The 22,916-nt window shown below is 36.5% G+C and overlaps 1 protein-coding gene across 2 annotated transcripts in view; it reads right to left on the bottom strand.

Moving 5' to 3' along the window:
- Positions 1-9,992: 9,992 nt before the first annotated feature.
- The window catches only part of LOC107554420 (TBC1 domain family member 10A-like), an 18,039-nt gene continuing 5,115 nt past the window's right edge, over positions 9,993-22,916 (bottom strand). The window contains exons 1-8 of one of the 2 annotated variants that reach the window (XM_016236911.1): positions 22,596-22,784; positions 18,695-18,802; positions 18,360-18,466; positions 18,143-18,257; positions 17,944-18,009; positions 13,735-13,924; positions 13,497-13,651; positions 9,994-12,286 (exon numbers count right to left, since the gene is read on the bottom strand). In XM_016236911.1, coding sequence (XP_016092397.1) covers positions 11,504-12,286; positions 13,497-13,651; positions 13,735-13,924; positions 17,944-18,009; positions 18,143-18,257; positions 18,360-18,466; positions 18,695-18,802; positions 22,596-22,640 — 1,569 coding nt within the window. In that variant the 5' untranslated portion in view covers positions 22,641-22,784 and the 3' untranslated portion in view covers positions 9,994-11,503. Of the gene's footprint in view, positions 12,287-13,496; positions 13,652-13,734; positions 13,925-17,943; positions 18,010-18,142; positions 18,258-18,359; positions 18,467-18,694; positions 18,803-22,595; positions 22,785-22,916 lie in introns of those variants that run through there. The other variant, XM_016236912.1, reaches the window with a different exon arrangement.

The raw sequence follows: 22,916 nt of genomic DNA, 5'->3' as shown, positions 1-22,916 counted from the left end.
GAGAGAAAGAAGCAGAGTTGAAATGAATGGAAGAGAATTGAGATACTTAATAAATTGTCAAATTTTTAATGTAATTTCCAAATTACATCCCCTTTTGCCTCAATATTTCCTGTGCAGATATATATATATATATATAAACCACATTTCATGCACATTTAGAGTGATTTACAGAAGTGACATAAATAAGTAGATCAAGTGTTCATTTGAAAATAACTAAAAAAAAGTATTAAAATACAAATAACGAAAAAAATAAAAATAAAAATCCATTCACAATGTATAATAAGTAAATACAAAGTATAAATTAAAGCCAACAACTGGAATAAAATAACGTGCAATGATGTAAAATATGTAAAGATTACATAATAAATCAAGTCTACCATAGCAGAGACTCACTGTACTTTAATGTTAATAGCTTCCAGTCAAACTCTTATTGCACCATTTGTAAACCAGATATATTGGGAAAGGGAAGAACCCTTGTTGCTCCCTCTCCAGTATCATTCATCCCTTCTTTCCGTGGTCAAAACTTAACCCTTGACTTCCTTTTGGAGGAGAACCATTTACACTTAAAGTACACATACGCTCCAATACTCTCCTATTACACAGTTCATACACCCTAATTATAGGAAATACACACTCAAAAGCACACTAACTGCATACTTGTATTACAATTCCACTACAAATTACTCCTGGAAGTCTTAAAGTGCCCAGTTGAGCCCTGCAGGCATGTTTGAGATTATGAAAACACTACAAAGGCTCTAGTATAATCCCGATCAATATTAACTTCCTTTTACGCTAAGAAATGCCTTTAAATGAATATACACAAAATTAAGACACATACGTGTGAATATAATGTAAGACATTTTACTTCTTTATACATAGCAACTGCATATACATGCACTAAGACCACTCAGATCACCCAAGCAACTGCATAACAATGCACTAAAACCAGCCAGAACATGCCGCAACCACACAGCAACACACTAAAAAAACACCCAGAGCACCCCAGCAATATGCAATTGCATAGCAATCCACTATAAACCTCACACAACACTAAAAAACACCCAGAACACCCTAGCAACTGCATAGCAACACACTAGAAACTACCCACAACACTAAAAACCACAGAGAACACCCTAGCAACGGCATACCAACACATTAAATCTCTCACAACACTACAACCACCCAGAACACCCTAGGAACTGCATGTCAACACACTAGAAACCACCCACAACACTAAAAACCACAGAGAACACCCTAGCAACTGTATAGCAATGCACTAGAAACCACCCACGACACTGAAGACCACTCAGAACACCCTAGTAACTGCATAGCAGCACATTAAATCTCTCACAACACTACAACCACCCAGAACACCCTAGGAACTGCATGTCAACACACTAGAAACCACCCACAACACTGAAGACCACTCAGAACACCCTAGCAACTGCATAGCAGCACATTAAATCTCTCACAACACTACAACCACCCAGAACATCCTAGCAACTGCATGTCAACACACTAGAAACCTCCCACAACACTACAGAACACCCAGAACACCCTAGCAACTGCATAGCAACACACTAGAAACCACCCACAACACTAAAAACCACAGAGAACACCCTAGCAACTGCATAGCAACACATTAAATATCTCACAACACTACAACCACCCAGAACACCCTAGCAACTGCATGTCAACACACTAGAAACCACCCACAACACTAAAAACCACAGAGAACACCCTAGCAACTCTATAGCAATGCACTAGAAACCACCCACAACACTAAAAAACACAGAACACACCCTAGCAACTGTATAGCAATACACTAGAAACCACCCACAACACTGAAGACCACTCAGAACACCCTAGCAACTGCATAGCAACACACTAGAAACCACCCACAACACTAAAAACCACAGAGAACACCCTAGCAACTCTATAGCAATGCACTAGAAACCACCCACAACACTAAAAAACACAGAACACACCCTAGCAACTGTATAGCAATACACTAGAAACCACCCACAACACTGAAGACCACTCAGAACACCCTAGCAACTGCATAGCAGCACATTAAATCTCTCACAATACTACAACCACCCAGAACACCCTAGGAACTGCATGGCAACACACTAGAAACCACCCACAACACTAAAAACACCCTAGCAACTGGATAACAACACACTACAACACACACAGAACTTCCTAACAACAATAGCAATGCACTTAAAAACACCCACAACACTACAACTATCCAGAACACCCTAGCAACTGCATAGCAACACAGTACAAACCACCCACAACAAAAAAAAAAAACACTCAGAGCACCCTAGCAACTTCATAGCAACAGACCAAAACATGATGACACTATAAACTATCCAGAACACCCCACAACACATTAAAGACCTTATCAGACCTTAACATTATCAGAAGACCTTAGCAAATGCAACATTTTGTACATGAAAATGTATATATACATACTAACAGGGAAAATGTGCAATGACTAAACAATGTTTAACATTTATAATATTATGTTTAATTTATGTCTGTTATCAGATTTTTCTCCTTTTTTGTCCTTAACCTCCTAATCTGTGTGTTTTTATCTCTGTAGATGACGTGTGGGCCTCTCTGATGACATCACAGAACTGGCTCACTGCCATAGCAACATCTGTGCAAACCTGAACTGCACAAAACCTGACATCTAACTCGTTTTTACACACACACACACGCACACACGGTTGTGTAAATTATCTTGCCATGGTTTTGCCCTGCTCATAGTTTAGGCTAAGTGTGTGATGGGATATTTCCTCTGGGGAAAAGAGCCGCATAAGTGATCCTCTAACTGACAGAGATGAAACCCTTCAGTATCACATAACACACAACTGTGTGAGTGTGTATTTGTGTAAGTGTGTGCTTGTGTGAATGCATGTAGTACAATTCATTTTGTTAATCTCTAATGGCCTTCCACTGATTGGCATCAAAGACAATTTTTCTGCTGATTGCAATTTGGGCATTGTGTGGTATGTGTCTCAATATGGTCATATGTGATTAGACAATCTGTGTGTGTGATGAAATCTTATGCGCAATTGACCTCAAAGCAGTCAAATATGCACACACTGGACCCGCATGCTCAATCAAGGTTTTCAGTGGCATATGCCTATAATTAGAGGGAAAAAACGAGTATCAGGTTTTATAGACAATCTGATTATTACGGAAGGAAAGAGTGTACGAGAGCCAGAGCGCACCTGTGGACACATCTTGAATCACCATAAAATTATGAAGCTAAATGACTGACCGGATCAGCACATCTGCCAAAAAAATATTATTATGAGAATATGGGAAGGATGCTAGCAGGAAACACCTTCACCTTTTCACCATTAAACCTTGCACTGCTCTAAAGTGTTTTTGTTTTTATATTATAGTGGAAACTTCCCATTGACTTCTATTGTTTTAATATTCAGCAGCTCATACTGTAGCTGTTCCAGATAGCAAGCAGCTTCGATGTCTGTCATTACTGATTTGGAACACTCTCCATTAAATATAATTATTTAATGTATGAAATATGTGTGTGTGTGTATATATATGCAATAGAACAAAGAGTGAAACATTTAAGGGGGTCTGAATACTTTCCGTACCCACTGTATATATGTATGTATATACTGTAAAGTTCTCGTCACAGAATCTATAAAACATAGCAAGTTGAGCAACACATATACTGTACATGTGCATTGATAATCAGAATAAATTAAACTCTGATACTCTGCAAAAAACAGGAACTGTGAACAATGTATCATGACTGTCTTTGGGAATCTCACCTGTTCATTTAGATGCTAATATCCCTTACTGTAAACCAACCCATATCAAATGCACAACACACCTTCCCCAAAACACACAATCACAGGATGTTTCATTGATTTATGGGCCATTTATTAAACAAAAACATCTTTAAGAAGGGGAGCCAGTTTGGATGAGACACTTTGGCTGCATGTCAATAACAGCAGTCAGATTTAGTGCATCTGCATTTAGTGCACAGCGTATTTCCTATTCTCACAGGCCACTGTATTAATACATATGCAGACACACTCAAGAGCTTCTCTGTACGTGTCACAGCCCACTCAGTATCCGCTCTGCCTTCCCAACAATGCCACTGTGGTGACCTTTGACACCGGTGGGTCTGAGTTTACTTCCTCTGTTGTGTGTGTGTTTACTTTGATGTGACCGGAGGACATCTCTCTGCCAGCTTGTTTTTACACAGGAGACTAGTAGACGCTTCCTACCCTTCAAACACACACACACACACACACACAACCAAATGCACAGGATAAAGGGGCACAATTTGTGCCATACTGGTAAAAGTTCAAAAAAGGAAAAGGATACAGGATACAGGTTTTTTTTGGGGGTGGGGGGTATAGAACTTCTACACTTCACTTTCACTGCACCCTGACAAACATCCCATCCTATATTACGGATATTCACTCTGAATCAGAAAGCAGTACTTTTTTTGTTTTTGGAAGACAAAAGGCGAATGGAAAAATAATTGATGTAAGCCTGGGGAAACCCCTTTAACATAATACTGCTTTAAATGAAGGAAAATGTAGAACCATAATCAAAATGATAAACATAAAACTTCAACATTAAACTATACTATATTATATGATTGTTTTTATATCACACACACACACACACACACACACACACATACGTGTGTGTTTATGAAAAAAAAGTCTCTCATGCTCACCAAGGCTGCTTTAATTTGATCAAGAACTGCTTTCTATTGTAATATATTTTAAAGTATATTATAAATATTATTTATGTTGCTGATTGCTGCTCATAAATAATTTCAGATTTTTATCATGTTTATTTAAAACAGTTGTGCTGCTTATTTTTTTTTGTTTTTGTGGAAACCATGACCATCTTTTCAGAAATGATGAACAGAAATATAAAAAATAATAGCATATAAAAAGTACAGCATTTATTTTAAATATAATTTTTTGTGACATTATGAATTTGTAACATTATCTGTTTAATATATATATATATACACACTACCGGTCAAGTCAAAAGTTTGGGATCAGAACAATTTTTTAATTTTTGGAGTTTCTTATCTCATCAAGGCTGCATTTATTTGATCAAAAATACAGGGAAAAATAATATTGTGAAATAGTATTATGATGTAAAATTAAAATCTAATTTATTCCTGTAATGCAAAGCTGAATTTTCAGCATCATTACTCCAGTCTTCAGTGTCACATGATCCTTCAGAAATCATTCTAATAAGCTGATTTATTATCAGTGCTGGAAACTGTTGTGCTGCTTAATCTTTTTTCAGGATTCTTTGATGAATAAAAAGTTAAAAAGAAGAGCATTTATTTAAAATAGAAATCTTTTCTAACAATATACACTACAGTTCAAAAGTTTGGGGTCAGTACATTTTGATTCTTTCTTCTTTTGAAAGAAAGTAAAACTTTTATTCAGCAAGGATGTGTTAAATTGTTAAGAAGTGATAGCAAAGATTTATATTGTTAGAAAAGATTTATATTTTGAATAAATGCTGTTCTTTTTATTCATCAAAGAATCCTGAAAAAAGTATCAGTTTCCAAAAAAATATTTGGCCGCACAACTGTTGCCAACATTGATAATTCTAATAATAAATCAGCATATTAGAATAATTTCTTAAGGATCATGTGACACTTTATACTGGAGTAATGGCTGATGGAAATTCAGCTTTGCATCACAGAAATAAATTATGTTTTAAAGGATATTAAAATAGAAACCATAATTTTATATTGTAATAACATTTTGCAAGATTACTGTTTTTATTTCTGTATTTTTGATCAAATAAATGCAGCCTTGATGAGCATAAGAGACTTCTTTAAATAACATTACAAGTCTTACTGATCCCAAACTTTTGAACAGCAGTGTATGTAATATTAAAAGCTCTCTCTGACCGCAAACTTTTGAGCGATACTGCATACTGTAATATTGTGTAATATTGGCAGGATGTGCCCCACATAAATGTCAATGCTGGTTAAAGTATTGCATGACATATGAAAACACACATTTGCACAAAAATGCACACAAACACCCGCACCAGCACAGCATCTCTGAGTACTAACATGTACAGAATAGAGTTACTGCATGGAGTCCCTTAGGGAGTGTGGAGACAGGATGGGGAGACAGGGTGTGTGAGTACACATCGGGGTGTCTGCTCCTCCTGGTGTCACTGATATCTACCATATGTGTGTTACACACACACACACACACACAGAAAAGTTACTGGATGTGAAGCTCTCCAGCTAAAATCTAAAATCAATTCATTTCCAGGCAATATTTTGACTCATAATTTTAAATAACTAGCCTAAGGCCTAATCTTTGGTGTGAAGATGTCAGTACAGGTTTTTGGAAGCCTTTGGTGCTGATGAATTGCTTTCTTCAGGAGTCTTCCTCTGTTTATCAGTTCTCTTATCTGGCACAGACAGACATGATGTCAGAGTCCAGGAGCTGCCATGCTGTGACAACTCAAGCATCCAGTGTCACGCTGAAGATGAGACAGTCATGCTTTTAGACAAAGTTTTTGAGCTCTGCTTTTCATAATGGGGAATCATATTCAGTTCAAAGTAAGCCAGATACGTTACAGCTGAAAGGACAGTCTCAGCTCTTAACATCCTTTCTTGCAGATTTTGGTTCTACTAAAAACAACATTCTTGCAAAAAAGCTATTTAAAAAAGCAATACTAACACCAGAAAAAAAAAAAAACACTAAAAGATTCTGAAATCAAGAGGTTTTCAATTTGTGGCTTTTAAAAAGTGCACACTTATCATTAGAGCAGTACAAACCAAGTCAACAATAGTTCCTAAAGATTTTCATGAGGCAAAGATTTTTCAGCATTATTATTATTATATTTATACATATGTACAGTTATGTGATACAATGACCTGATTTTCAGCTTATTGCTAATGAGTCAGTTATTCATGAATACTGTCTGCTACATAGAATTATTGGTAATACTTTACAACAAGGTTTCATTTGTTGATATCAGTTAACATCAACTTCTACGGCCTTTAGTCTTAGTTAATGTTCATTTCAACATTTACTCAAACATTTTTTTAATCATAATTTGTATTTTTTTTTAAATTAGTTAATGCACTCTGAACTAAAATGAACAAAAAATGATCATTTGTTATTTTATTAACTGACATTAACAAAGATTGTTAATTAAGTGTTGTAAAAACATATACGTATGTTGCTCGCTGTTAGTTAATATATTAACTAATGTATTAACAAATGAGACCTTATTTTGTTAACTTTAATAATAGTAATAATTTAACAAAGTCGCATAAATTAACACAAGTTAATTAAGTTATGTATAGCATACATGTAGCATATTGCATTATTTACATAATTTAATAATAACCTATATTAATAATTCCTAAAAAAATGCTCATTCTTAGTTCACGGCACCTAAATTAATTTCTAAACCTCACTGTCAAGTGGTTCAATTATTATTATTACTATTATGTAACCTCTTTAATTTATATTATCTTTCATAAAACAGATTAAATCAGTCAGGCATTCGTATGTAAACTATTACAGAGCAAATAGTTTGAAAATACAATCAAGAAATTCCATAGATTCCTGCAGACTCAGTGGTTTAGTTCTCTAGCTTTCTTGCATCTGATTGTGCTTATCCTGCTCTCTGCAGGAGTTTGATTGAGTTAATTAAGTTATGTATAGCATACATGTAGCATATTGCATTATTTACATAATTTAATAATAACCTATATTAATAATTCCTAAAAAAAAATGCTCATTCTTAGTTCACGGCACCTAAATTAATTTCTAAACCTCACGGTCAAGTGGTTCAATTATTATTATTACTATTATGTAACCTCTTTAATTTATATTATCTTTCATAAAACAGATTAAATCAGTCAGGCATTCGTATGTAAACTATTACAGAGCAAATAGTTTGAAAATACAATCAAGAAATTCCATAGATTCCTGCAGACTCAGTGGTTTAGTTCTCTAGCTTTCTTGCATCTGATTGTGCTTATCCTGCTCTCTGCAGGAGTTTGATTAGTTGGATCAGGTGTGTTTGTGTGGGGATAAAGCCAAAACCTGCAGCCCCCCCCCTCCACCCCACACACGGAGTGCAAGCCACCCCTTCTTTGAGAGATAAAGATAATAACTTTATATTCTGACTGTATCTTAGTTATTACATTATTCCTGTGATCTCAGACAATAAGCCCACCCATTACAATAAAGAAGTTTTATTTCTTTTTTTCTCAAGGTCTTATTAAAAATTCATCATAGTCTTAATACTAGACTGATTTTCACTGCTGCATTGTGATTGGCTCCAATCACCAACTCCAAATAAAGTTTTACTGGAAAAAAAATCCTGTTTCTGTCCAGTAGAACTGCTCACTAAGTGCTATTTTTTGTTTTTGACTGACAGACACCTGATGGAATTTATTAGGAGAGCTGAGTGTTTTATATGAGCTGAGTGAATGATACTGCTTCTTTTTTTTCAGATTTTTATAGGCACAGTGTATGAGAGCTAAAAGAACAACTTTACTTTATATTGATTCCCCAAAGTTTATTTTACAGCTAGTCCTCCTGAAGATTCATGCAACGCTGAAAACTGATCATGTTTTTGAACTGTTCATTGTTTAAAACTGTAATGTTGAGAGTGATGTTTTCGAGACAAATTCTCTTCAGTGTATTCGTCATGGTTAGTCATGTTGATATATGAAATCCTTTCATGACGTGTAGAATTTACATGCAAAGATTCTCAGAAATATTTTTTCTGTTATTTTGAATCTGCTCCCCCAGTGCCATACAGCTGATGGGCTCTGCTCTGCTCTCTGTCTGCAGGCCAAATAGACCAGTATGAAGAATGGAGCTGTTAGGCGCCTGTGCAAATGAGGACCAATTGATAATGTCAGACCCCTAAAATATGTGGTATTATCCTGAGGCTTGTCTGTCTTTTTTCACAGGTAGGAACCTGTAGCACCTTAGGGTGAAGAAAGAAGTGCCATACCATGATACATAGCTTAAAAATGTCTGTTTCTCACCAGCACGCAAGCTAACCTGTCAAATATTACATTTATATTATAGAGCACCAAAGCAGTAGAAGCATAAAACTGAATACAGGTTACTGTAAACTATAAAATAAACATCTCTCCAGCGAGCATTTTGTTTCTTTTAATAATGAAAATCTGTATCTGTTTACCATTCATTATCATATTTTGTAAAACAGCTGTCTTGTAATTCTCTTAAACACACATTTAATTGTATTATAATTTTGAACAGTCACCTTAATTGATGGACTGGAGTCATGTGGATTACTTGTGAATTATCGTGTTTTTTTAATGAGCGGTTCACACTGCAGAGGATCCACTGGTGAGCAAGTGATGTAATGTTACATTTCTCCAAATCTGTGAAGAAACAAACTCATCTACATCTTTGATGGCCTGTGGGTGAGTACATTATATATATATATATTATTTTTTCTTCTCTTTGAGCAGTAAATCAGCATATTAGAATGATTTCTGAAGGATCATATGACACTGAAGACTGGGGTACTGATGCTGAAAATGCAGCTTTGCATCACAGGAATAAATGACTAATTTGAGAGTATGCATTAAACTGATCATCAGCATTAAAGCAGCAGTTTGTGTAAAGCTGTTTGACCTCAGGCAAGCAGTTGTCACTGGTAATTTGTGACCAGAGACATGTGTTTAGACCTCCGACAGAAAAAAAGTAAGGCACTCTCTAATTTGCTACTTAGCACAGGCCATCGCAGATGACCCAGAGCATTAAGGTTTCAGTTTACACCAGCCTCTTTGATGGCTTTCCTTACGATAATTGAAGCACAGCAGTGACAGAAAACAGACACATCCTGTGACCCAGTGGGAAACGGTGCCTTCGTCCTGTGCGTAAAATACAAGAACACATTCACATGATCTTATTATAAGTGCTTTTATTTGTACAAAATCTACACAAAGGTCAGTTGACAAGTCAGTTGTTGAGGATTGATTATATATTAGTCATAGAAATCAAAGTTTTTGCCAAAGTAATTTGTAAGCATTTATAAAAAAAAAAAAAAAAAATATTCAAACAGTGCTCCCATATTCTCAAATTATAAAATGCATCTGAAAATATAACAGATTAGAATCTCTCAAATTGTATTAAAATGTAACGCAAATAAAAATGACTCCCCCAGTAACATGTAATCACGTCTATGACCAAAAACAGCACTTTTAGCTGTTTTGTAACAAACCTCTCTTCACAGATGATGACTGTACAAGTAACTAAATTCCCAATGTAACAGGTTAACATCTCTGACATTTGACTTACTGAATCATTTCTATGGAAAGTGCGCCACCTGGTGGCTGGAGATGAAATAGGTTTACGGTCTTCAGTTTCTCATATTAGCAACAAAATAAATACATCAGATATGTTAAAGAGACACTCCAACATCATTTCAACATCACATCAACTATGTTTGTGATTCCAATGTTAACACACAAGAAATAGACTTTTTTTTTTTTTTTGCTATGTGGTTTATAAAATCACAAGAGTGTTTTTAAACAAAAAACACAAAAAAGTGTGAAAAAATTTACAGCTTGTCACTGGAGAAACATCCTTAATGGGACAAATTTGTACCTTATTTAAACCGAAATGGCTCTCAATGGTAATAATATGCACCTTTTAATGGTACAAATTTGTAACTTGAAAGGTACTGCCCCAGTGTCAAGCTTTCATACACCTAAAGGTAAAACATTTTTTCACAGAGTAAAGTTTAATAAGGATGCTTCCACTTAAATTGCTTCTAAGAAAGATTATCTTCAAAAATATATATATATATATATTTTAAATTTCACTCAGATTTGAGTGCATATGTAGCTACTGGTAACAGACATTATGTTGAAACAAGAAATGCTCCTTTGCGCTTATTATGACAGTTATACATTAAACGATTTAGTGAAAAAAAAAAATACTTTTAATAGTGGCAGTTGTAAGTAAACGTAAGACTGTTAAGATTGGAGAGTCATACATTATCAAGTCTTGCAAAGTGACCTAATATTGGTAAGCAGCGAATAACACAATTACTAGCCAAACATATTTGATTATAAAGTCTTTTCTGCTTATGACTGAGGAATAATGGAAGATCTAATAGTCTGATTTTTTGAACATTGTAACACAGAGACTGTGAAGTCAATTATGGACCAGCACAAGAGAAAAAAGGAGGTTTGTGTGCATGAACACCAAAATGAAATTGTGGAGGTCTTTAAGTCATTTAATCCTTGTCATTAAGATTTATATATTCCTGAATTCTTCACACTGATGGGCACAAGATACTGACGGCAAGGATCCTTGTCACCTCCAAAACTCTCACCCAAAGAAAATCTAAATACATTCATAGTTTTTCCTCCCATCTTGTTTTCATGCATAATGCTGGTTCCCAATACTGTTTTCTCCCTGAATGCTGACCTGGAGAGCTACAGGTACGTGTCCTCTGAACCCACACTCTCACATAAGATCCGTAAAACAGGAACTCTGGGAGCAGCGACTGAGTTGCCATTCACAGGTGTGTCTTCTGAAAGAAGCGGAGTGGAGTCTGTAGTGGGTGGAGGATCTGTCAGCTGGGCTGAGTTGTTGGTGTTGCTTGAGTCTTTAGGCAGAGAAAGTGGTTGGACGGTGGCTGCAGGGTTGGAGGAGTGAGGGATTTCAGTCGGATGTGCGGGTTTGGGTTTTGGTGAAGGTTGGGGAGGTGGTGGTGTGCGAGAGAGATTTTCAGAAGGTTGGATTTGGGGTGGTTGAGGTGGATGTGGGGGTGGGACGACAGAGGCTGGTGGATCAGAGGGTGTCTTTTCGGGTGTAGTGAGGAGGGATTGCTGTAGTGATGGAGGAGGATGGTTGGACTGATTGTTTGAGGTTGTCTCTTGTGTTTGATTATAAAGAGAGGCTGGTTTGGGGTCTGTTGGCAGGGCATATGGGTTTGGGATGTCCAGTGTGGGATTGGAGGCTTTTCGGATAGTGCTTCTCTTCTTGACGCGAGCGAATTCGGATTTAGTGTCTGAGGGCACCGGATACTGGACTACGATGGTGGGCTTCTGGCGGAGGTCTTGGCGGGTGTGTGGCTCTGCAGACATGATGGCCCGAGTGCCGTGCATTCTGGGAGGGGACTTGTAGCTGAGCTCGCCGTGGGTTTTCCGCCAGCGCTTGAGCTGCATGCGGTGCTCTCGCTCGACGTCCCGAGCAGATATGGGCAGCTCTAATACCTGCATGTGCAGAAGATAAGCTTCATACTCCTCAATGTCTATCCTTGTTGTTTTGACCACTACACTCAACAGCAATGTCATGCTCATAAATGTTTTTTACATGATGCAAATAAAATGCATCAATGAGTGAAAGTTCCCACATGACAATAAAACCTGTTGGGTCTTTGAAGAATAGCACCCCAAAAACTGTTAACAGGAGTGTTTAAAGGTTGAGCAACACTTTAAGTCATTGTTCATGTTAATAAAATGATGAAATTCAGACATAAGCTAAACTAGCATAAGCTAAAGTTAGATTTGGTTTGATTTGCATTTAAAACCCAACAGGAAGATTTTTTAATTCTTTGTAGCCTATTTGTAATATTAGTGACAACAAAATCCACAACAAAACGGTAAAACTCTTGCCATTATATTAGTGTATAAAGATTTGATTATTTAGTATTCCTTTAGTTTAACAAGGATCTTTATATTTATGTAAAGTCGTTTTTTCAAACTAAAATTATTTTATGCACACTTTTGTTGAAAAGTTTGGGGTCTGTAAGAATTTTAGAAATTTATACTTTTATTCTTAAAATATTTATAATGTTACAAAAGATTTATATTTCAAATAAATGCTGTTCTTTTTAACTTTCCATTCATCAACTCATCCTGAAAAAAGGGTATAACATTTTCCACAAAAATATTAAGCAACACATCACTATATTGAAAATAATAAGAAATGTTTCTTGAGCAGCAAATCAGCAAATTAGGATGATTTCTGAAGGATCATGTGACACTGAAGACTGGAGTAATGGCTGCTGAAAATTCAGTTGATCATCATAGGAATAAATTATATTTACAATATATTCAAATTGAAAACAATTGCAAAAATATTTTACTGAATTTACGATCAAAATAAATGCAGCCTTGGTCAGCATAAGCATAATGAAAGTATTTAAAATATCGTAATAACCCCAAACTTTTGAATGAGCGTGTATGATGATTATTATTGAAAAAAAAAGTTTTATTTGTATTATTATTTAGCTACTAATGTGCCAAACATGCATCAATAAAACAATTATTAAATACTGATTCTACATATCAGCTATTATACACAAATGTAAAAAAATAATTGGTATCTACATCACTTTAAAAAAACTAACAAAAACAGGGTATATCAATCAAATCTAATCAAAACCCAAATGCAGTACAACAGAATGAGAATGTGTGATACCTGATGTATGAGAAACCCCTCCTGCAAGTATCGTGGCTCCAGGGCCCTGAGAAGCTCCATAGTCTCATACTGACCAGGACAAGCCTTCAGTTTCTCACGAGATCCCAGCATGCATTTCAGCAACACCAGTCCAACACGGAACATTATCTTCACTCCTATAGTAACAGCAAAGAACATGCAGTCAGAAAGAAAAACACAAACCTGCATGTGTGGTAATATGCGTATAAGTGAATCTCACCATCACACAGGAACATGTCCCACACTCTGAGAACAGACGACCAGGGTAGAGTTCTGGAAAATGCACACATGAACCACTCCGTCATGTAGAGGATGGGCTCCATCTTGTGTTTCTCAAGGTGGCGATAAGCAGGAGGGCATACACGCTTTAATAACGCATTTAAGATCTCTCCATCCAACTGTATGGCCTCCTACAACACAAACAACACTGGCATAAGGACGGCGGGGTCTTTTTCTTTGTCTTGGAGCTAGGGCTGTGGGGAATTTGGGGAAAATATCTAATTTTTTTTGACAGATAATGCGATTGCGATTTTAATTTTGCAAAGTCAAGCTTCAGCTTCAGTGTGCAGCACAGTATGGGTATCGTTACCCTGTTGAAAAAAACAATAGAAACCATCACAGAAATTCTTATGGTTTTCCATTAAAACAACTACAAAATTCCTTTTTGTAGTGTGTTTTGGGCATTATTCCAATAGGAATTTCTGTTGTTCTATTGTTTCCCATCTGCCAGATTACATCCCACCAATAGAATTCCTCAAATGCCAGTAGACACCATTATAGTTTACATTAAACCAATATAATTTTCATTATACAGATGCATCTCAATAAATTAGAATGTCGTGGAAAAGTTCATTTACCTTAAATCCATTACATTTTCTATTGTGTTTTAGGAGGGGCTCTATTGTTTTTTTCAGCAGAGAATATTATAATGATATTACTAGTTTTACAGAATTTACTTAATTACTGAATTTCACAGGAAAGATTAGTTTATTTTGTGTAAATAAAGAACTGTATTACTTTAGTCAATTATTAAAGTATTACATAGGTTACAGAGGCTGATTTGTTCATTTTTAAGCATTTGGGATTTTAAGAACAAAGTGGAATAGAACAGATGTGCTGAATGTTTCATTTAATCCAAGTGAAATTAGCAAAGCAGTTAGACTGAATTTACACTTGCTTTAAATTTGGAGCCAGGCGCGAATTGACACAGGTTGCGTGTGTGCATCTAGCCTCGTCCATATTGCCAAGATGCGCTCGTGGAGACTTGCGGTGCGGAGATGAGTGCGAGTATAAACGAGCATTACGAGACAGGCTGCGTGTGTGCGGCAAGTTTAAACGGCTCCTCCGTGAGACGCGGCAGAGAGGAGCGAGTATGAGAAGCATTCAGAGACACAGGCTGTGTGTGCAGTCTTCTGAATTGGGAATAGCGAACAAGCATTATAAACTTCTTTCAAATTAGAATCTGTTGGGGAGATAAAATGTGCAAGATAACGTATATGTACTAATAAAAACATCTAGGAATGTATCTTTTACTCTCCAGTACTGAAAGCAGAACCGATAAGGGAGCTCTTGATGTGTTGTGACACAGCTCTTGCAAATTAACGTTACCTTTTTTGTTTGGTGTCTGTCATTTTGAAGCCGAAGTAATCTCATATTACTTAAGTTTTTCTTTAGTATTAATTTGCCTAACTATCGATCTGACCCTGTAGATGCCATAATCACACACACACTCTCTCTCCCGATTTCTGTTTGTTTGTTGTTGTTTTTTTAATGGTGGGCGCAGTTGGCTAGAGCAGTGCTGATTGGGGAGAACGGAGGTGCGCTCACTCTATTGGTTAGTAAGGCTGCCACTCAAGGCTGGCAGTCATGCATATGCTTTGGAACAGAGTAATATCGCGTCCACATCGCAGGCTTTGCGATTAGCAAACCGCAACGTCTCAAATCGCGATTGCGATTCGATTTTGATTAATCTCACAGCCCTATTTGGAGCAAACAGGGCCCTTCTTTTCAGATTCTATAACTCACAGGTTACTTTCACAGCAGCAATTCCACATTCACATTAGAAAGGCATGAAGGATCATAGATTAGATCTAAATTAATTTTGCCAACAGCTATTTAATTTACTACCCAACATTCGTGACACTTACATCACCTTTGAGCAAAAACAAAAAAAGCTTTGTTTTAATTTTTACTGGCAGCTACAGCATATTTTTTTGTCTCAGGAAACATGACTCAATGCTTGCAGATCGAAAACGGGAACTTCAGAAATGAATGCTATGAATAGAATGCAAACTATGAACCCGTGAACGTGTGTGAGGAACCCATATAAGCTTTCAATTACCTAAAACTATAAAAGTGCATAACAGTTGATCTTCGTTCACGATGCTCATCATTCAAATATTTTATTACATGGTTGGAAAATGCAGGACATTCATAATGTCATCAGGCAATAGATAATGAACTTTTACACATAATGTCACCTAGATCTCACAAGCATTTCCTGTTTTCCCTTTTTGGATTAGATTTGTTAAGTAGTTACATTTATTTCTCATATAGCAAGTAACATTTAGAGCTCTTACCAGGCCTGCGCTGTAATATCCAGGGAGGTACTTCTCACAAATCTGAACCAGCCCCCAAAATGCATCCTGAGTACACATACACCAATAAAACAAAAAAAAAAGTATAATTTCAATAATCACTTAATCAATCAAGTAAGCATTACCTAATGAGAATGTGCACTAGAATAAGCATTGCAAACAACTTTATAATGCACTGTACCTCAGCAGGCATGTGCATCAGAAGCACTGCTGCTATAGGAGCCTGAGCCTGGCAGTAACCCTCATCTGGTCTGTACAGGGTGTAAGCCTTCAACACCCGGAACAGGTCCTTCTGCCTGTTCAAACAGACAGACAAATAAAATAGATCAGTCAGACAGAAATAAAATAGGTCAAAAATGTATGTACAAATATATGTATATGAAATTGTGTTGACTAACCCATGACCTCCTCGGGACACAAACATCTCATGGAAGGGGAACTGTCTATGTAGGTCTCTTTCTATCACATCAACCCACTTAGGGTCTCCATCCATGCTGTCCAACTCCTATTTAACAACGACACAAACACAGGTTTATCTCACAGTCATAAACATGCATTAGTTTAAGCACAGGGAACGCTGCACAGGTTTAACACGTGTGTAAACACGTTTAGAAAAATAGTGGGGCCACAACTTTAAGTTTGAGAAGCGTTACAGTAAGAAATGCATAATGATACAACAACATCTAGAGTGACCTCCTCAAATCAGCTATAATCATGTGAATGCCTGACTCACCTCAAACTTCCTGCTGTTTTGTTCTCTTTTCACTTTTCCGCCCGACAGGTAGAGCCAGGCTCTGCCTCGCAACGAAGGTGGGATTCCTTTCTGACATCGCAGTCGCACCTGTGGGTGACAGAGGTCTGAACGTCACACACTGATGGGGACATTTTCAGATAAGCAGGGACCAGCATGCGTTCACTGTGATTACACAAAACAGGTAATCCAGACATCATTTTCAAATGGTTAATTGACACAAATATGTCAGTTTCCCTTTAACACAAAAGCCACTTTATGATTTAACATTTTAACTATGCTGGTTCTGATTCTACGTTCTGATTTGGGTTCCCTAAAGATTCTTGTCACACAACACTGGCTGCACTGGTTTTGTTATTACATGTGACCAATAAAGACAAGAACCAACAGAAAGATGCATTTTCTGTTTATTGCCTTTGCATTACTTCAAAGGATATATAAATAGGATGTACAGTATGAAAAAAAGACATTCATTTTGAATGTAAGCTACAGATTACATTTAATAGTGTTATTAAATTAGTTTTTTTAACTTTAAAGGTTAATAATAGTTCACACAAAAATGAAAATTACCCCATGATTTACATTAGAAAGGCATGAAGGATCATAGATTAGATCTAAATTAATTTTGCCAACAGCTATTTAATTTACTACCCAACATTCGTGACACTTACATCACCTTTGAGCAAAAACAAAAAAAGCTTTGTTTTAATTTTTACTGGCAGCTACAGCATATTTTTTTGTCTCAGGAAACATGACTCAATGCTTGCAGATCGAAAACGGGAACTTCAGAAATGAATGCTATGAATAGAATGCAAACTATGAACCCGTGAACTCGTCAATTACCTAAAACTATAAAAGTGCATAACAGTTGATCTTCGTTCACGATGCTCATCATTCAAATATTTTATTACATGGTTGGAAAATGCAGGACAGTCATAATGTCATCAGGCAATAGATAATGAACTTTTACACATAATGTCACCTAGATCTCACAAGCATTTCCTGTTTTCCCTTTTTGGATTAGATTTGTTAAGTAGTTACATTTATTTCTCATATAGCAAGTAACATTTAGAGCTCTTACCAGGCCTGCGCTGTAATATCCAGGGAGGTACTTCTCACAAATCTGAACCAGCCCCCAAAATGCATCCTGAGTAAACATACACCAATAAAACAAAAAAAAAAGTATAATTTCAATAATCACTTAATCAATCAAGTAAGCATTACCTAATGAGAATGTGCACTAGAATAAGCATTGCAAACAACTTTATAATACACTGTACCTCAGCAGGCATGTGCATCAGAAGCACTGCTGCTATAGGAGCCTGAGCCTGGCAGTAACCCTCATCTGGTCTGTACAGGGTGTAAGCCTTCAACACCCGGAACAGGTCCTTCTGCCTGTTCAAACAGACAGACAAATAAAATAGATCAGTCAGACAGAAATAAAATAGATCAAAAATGTATGTACAAATATATGTATATGAAATTGTGTTGACTAACCCATGACCTCCTCGGGACACAAACATCTCATGGAAGGGGAACTGTCTATGTAGGTCTCTTTCTATCACATCAACCCACTTAGGGTCTCCATCCATGCTGTCCAACTCCTATTTAACAACGACACAAACACAGGTTTATCTCACAGTCATAAACATGCATTAGTTTAAGCACAGGGAACGCTGCACAGGTTTAACACGTGTGTAAACACGTTTAGAAAAATAGTGGGGCCACAACTTTAAGTTTGAGAAGCGTTACAGTAAGAAATGCATAATGATACAACAACATCTAGAGTGACCTCCTCAAATCAGCTATAATCATGTGAATGCCTGACTCACCTCAAACTTCCTGCTGTTTTGTTCTCTTTTCACTTTTCCGCCCGACAGGTAGAGCCAGGCTCTGCCTCGCAACGAAGGTGGGATTCCTTTCTGACATCGCAGTCGCACCTGTGGGTGACAGAGGTCTGAACGTCACACACTGATGGGGACATTTTCAGATAAGCAGGGACCAGCATGCGTTCACTGTGATTACACAAAACAGGTAATCCAGACATCATTTTCAAATGGTTAATTGACACAAATATGTCAGTTTCCCTTTAACACAAAAGCCACTTTATGATTTAACATTTTAACTATGCTGGTTCTGATTCTACGTTCTGATTTGGGTTCCCTAAAGATTCTTGTCACACAACACTGGCTGCACTGGTTTTGTTATTACATGTGACCAATAAAGACAAGAACCAACAGAAAGATGCATTTTCTGTTTATTGCCTTTGCATTACTTCAAAGGATATATAAATAGGATGTACAGTATGAAAAAAAGACATTCATTTTGAATGTAAGCTACAGATTACATTTAATAGTGTTATTAAATTAGTTTTTTTAACTTTAAAGGTTAATAATAGTTCACACAAAAATGAAAATTACCCCATGATTTACTCACCCTCAAGCCATCCTAGGTGATGTCAACAATTCTGTGTTTTTCTGTCAATATGGGGTGCTGTGTGTACATTAATGAGGAAAAAAAATTAACTGAAATGATTTTAGCAAATGGCTGCAATATAACAAAGAGTGAAAAATTTAAGGGGGTCTGAATACTTTCCGTACCCACTGTATAAATAGGATGTACAGTATGAAAAAAAGACATTCATTTTGAATGTAAGCTACAGATTACATTTAATAGTGTTATTAAATTAGTTTTTTTAACTTTAAAGGTTAATAATAGTTCACACAAAAATGAAAATTACCCCATGATTTACTCACCCTCAAGCCATCCTAGGCGTATATGACTTTATTCTTTCAGACGAATACAGTCGGAGTTATTTAAAAAAAACTGTCCTGGCTCTTCAAAGCTTTATAATGGCAGTGAATGGAGGTCGAGATTTTGAAGCTAAGTAAAGTGCACCCATCCATTATAAAGCTTGGAAGAGCCAGGACATTTTTTTATATTTAACTTAATATTCTTCTGAAAGAAGAAGTCATTTACACCTAGGATGGCTTGAGGGTGAGTAAATCATGGGGTAATTTTCATTTTTGGGTGGCTTTAAGCAAACGTAAAATTGACAGTAAAGGTAAATGTAAAAATAGGTGAAAATGAGCATGCAGTTAAATATATAATGTGTCAATATGAATCAGTTTTTAAAAAAATCTCTAATATCAGCCAATAACCGTAACAGTAGAGATATATCTTGCATTCTTTAATTTTTAAAAAATTTTGTATAGGATCTCATATTCAGTAATAGTAATAGATACAGACAGACAGACCGACAGACAGATAGATAGATAGAAAGAGAGTTAGAATATAGTCAAATTTTTGTATAGGATCTCATATTCAGTAATAGTAATAGATACAGACAGACAGACAGACCGACAGACAGATAGATAGATAGAAAGAGAGTTAGAATATAGTAATGTCTATTTCTCCATAATCTTGATTATTTTACCAAAAAGGTAACATTATTCTGGATTCGCCATGAAAATGTCATGAAATTCATCTGGGTTCAGTAAGAACCGGTTCTCAATTCCCAACCCCACAATTGCGTGTCATTGCTTTCAAACTCTGTGTGACACAAGAACGAGCACACACAGTTACACAGGCATGCAAACATAAAGGCCATCAAAGACTGTTAAGAAATCCTTTGGCAAAACTCTTCTGTTGTCTTTACCTGAAGAGGCCTCACTCCCAGTGAAAGCTTTATAAAGCTTAAGAGAAAAACAGAGGAGAACACTCAGACTAATAGATACACACATCACTGAAGACCATATAAGGAAAGCTGATGTGATATTAGGCTTGTCCAGACAGGGCCGCGTTGGAACGATTGTGTATTGGTGTCATTCTGCTGAGGTTTTTAATTAATTCAAGCAGCAGTGGGTCAGAGCAAGTCAATGAGAGGAAAAACGAGAAGGGGAAGAAAAGAAGATGACACTCATAATTTAAAGCCCCAAGTCCTGATATATGGAGATGATTTCCTCATGTTTTCATGGTTTGGTGTACCTATGCCTTCTTTCTCAGTTCTAGTGCTTACATGCAAGACATTGGCAAACATCTTACATCACTGATCTGTTCCTGGGAACATGCAGTGGACTAGAATACAACTGACTGAAGAATTTAGTGAACGTTGATTGTGGCTAGACTTGCTGACAGTGATACCGGTGTTAAGCCGCAACACCGGTTACGTCACTTGCCCACCGCGGCACTGACCCCCACCGTCGTTTAGATTTTTTGTAGTAATAAAAATCATTTAGTTCAGTAAAAGTAAGCAACTTACATTTAAAAAACTGAACGCGGCTACTCAATGCAGCGTGCCAAACGACAGTCGCATCACAGATCAGATTTAATTTATCCAGTGAGGAGAGTGAGTCGAGCTGACTGACAAGAAGAGTGAGGTGAGACAGAAAAGACGATGGCGGATGATTTAGTTTCGAAACGCAATGCAAAAGCGCCTGTTTTTCATTTTGAAAAGCCTGTTGACTTTTGCCGTTTATCTAAGGTGATTTGGAAGTTTTTTTTAAACATTCGTTTCTTATTTAATTGGTTCCACATTTTTTGCTGATTTTTACTTTATTTAAACTTTGTGTCATTTATTTATTTTATTTGACATCAAGGTGTATGCCGTGCCTCCAAGCTTTCTTACTCGTTTTGCTAATAAACGTTCTACGTTTCTTATTTGGTTATATATTATACATGTTTACTTAGCCTATTTCCAGTTTTGTATACCTATTTAAACTTTTTGTAAGTTATTTGTTATATTATATTATAGGCATAGCCTGCCCTTTAGCATGGTGTATTTTTATTTGTTTTGTAAATAAAAGTTCTGTGTTTTATATATAGGCTAAAGTGAGTTTGACGTTGTATTTTGTTGTTGCATTCAAGCAATTGATGCCGAACTGCCGCCAATTCGAACGTGAAAGTAAAATGCGTACGGCGCTTTTAAGCTATTTAAAAGTGAAATAAGGAAAATAAGGACGAACTAAAAACTAATAATTGTTTTACGCCGAATTGCCGCTATTTGAAATAGGGATGCGCTGATCTGATATTCATATCGGGTATCGGCTCCGATAGTGCCATTTTTCTCGGATCGGGTATCCGTCAGAGAGGGCCGATCCAAATCCGGAATGTTTTTAATGAATGGATTTTATAAGACAAATAGCAATGTGTAACATTTTACCATATTTAGTGCAACACTTTTATTTGTTCCCCACAAAATATAGTTTTTTCACTAAATGTTTGGATTTCTAAAATTATTGTGCACTGATTGATTTTTCTAGAATAACTTTTGCTGCCGAATTATCCACTAACCTAGTTTAGGAATTTTTTTTGTCATAGATTCTAAATACACATAGGCCTTTATTTTTTCATATTTATTGTTTATTTTTCTTTATAATGAAGTAGTCTGTATCTAGTAGATTGTGAAAGAATGATTATCAGTTCCACACACTGAGATATATAAATTCTATATTTATTTAAATGAGGGAAAAAAACTTCAGTGGTATCGGATCGGTATCGGCCAATACCGAACCCTAGGTATCGGAATCGGAGGCGAAAAAGGCGGATCGGAGCATCCCTAATTTGAAAGTGAAAGTAAAATGAGCACGCCGCTTTTACTAAGCTATTTAAAAGCGAAGGAAAGCGAGAAAAAGAGGGAACGCCCCCTGCCCCGCGGTGATACCGGTGTTGTCACACGTCGATTAACCGGTGGGAAAATTTCCTCACTGTAACAAACCTAATTGTGGCTCCTACCTTCTTGAACCTTTTACTGATCCATTTGTCCCAGTGGTTCAGCATATCCAACCATTTGACTTCCCTGTGCCTCAACACTTCCAGAGGCACTTCTTGAGCCCTGTGTACGAGAGAAAAAAGAATAAGAACTCTACATTTTCCTTATAAAAGGAGATGCCAAATGTTATTAGTTCTCACAATTCTCCTAATCGATTACAATACGGCACATCTCACAACCGATTACTTCTCACTACTGATGTATGGAAAATAGCTGGGGAAACATTCTGCTTAAAGGGTTAGTTCACCCAAAAATGAAAATTATGTCATTAATTGCTCACCCTC

This window comes from Sinocyclocheilus grahami, unplaced genomic scaffold (assembly GCF_001515645.1).
Source record: "Sinocyclocheilus grahami isolate Dianchi unplaced genomic scaffold, SAMN03320097.WGS_v1.1 scaffold501.1, whole genome shotgun sequence".
NCBI lineage: Eukaryota > Metazoa > Chordata > Actinopteri > Cypriniformes > Cyprinidae > Sinocyclocheilus > Sinocyclocheilus grahami.
This window is presented reverse-complemented; position numbering and strand designations above follow the sequence as displayed.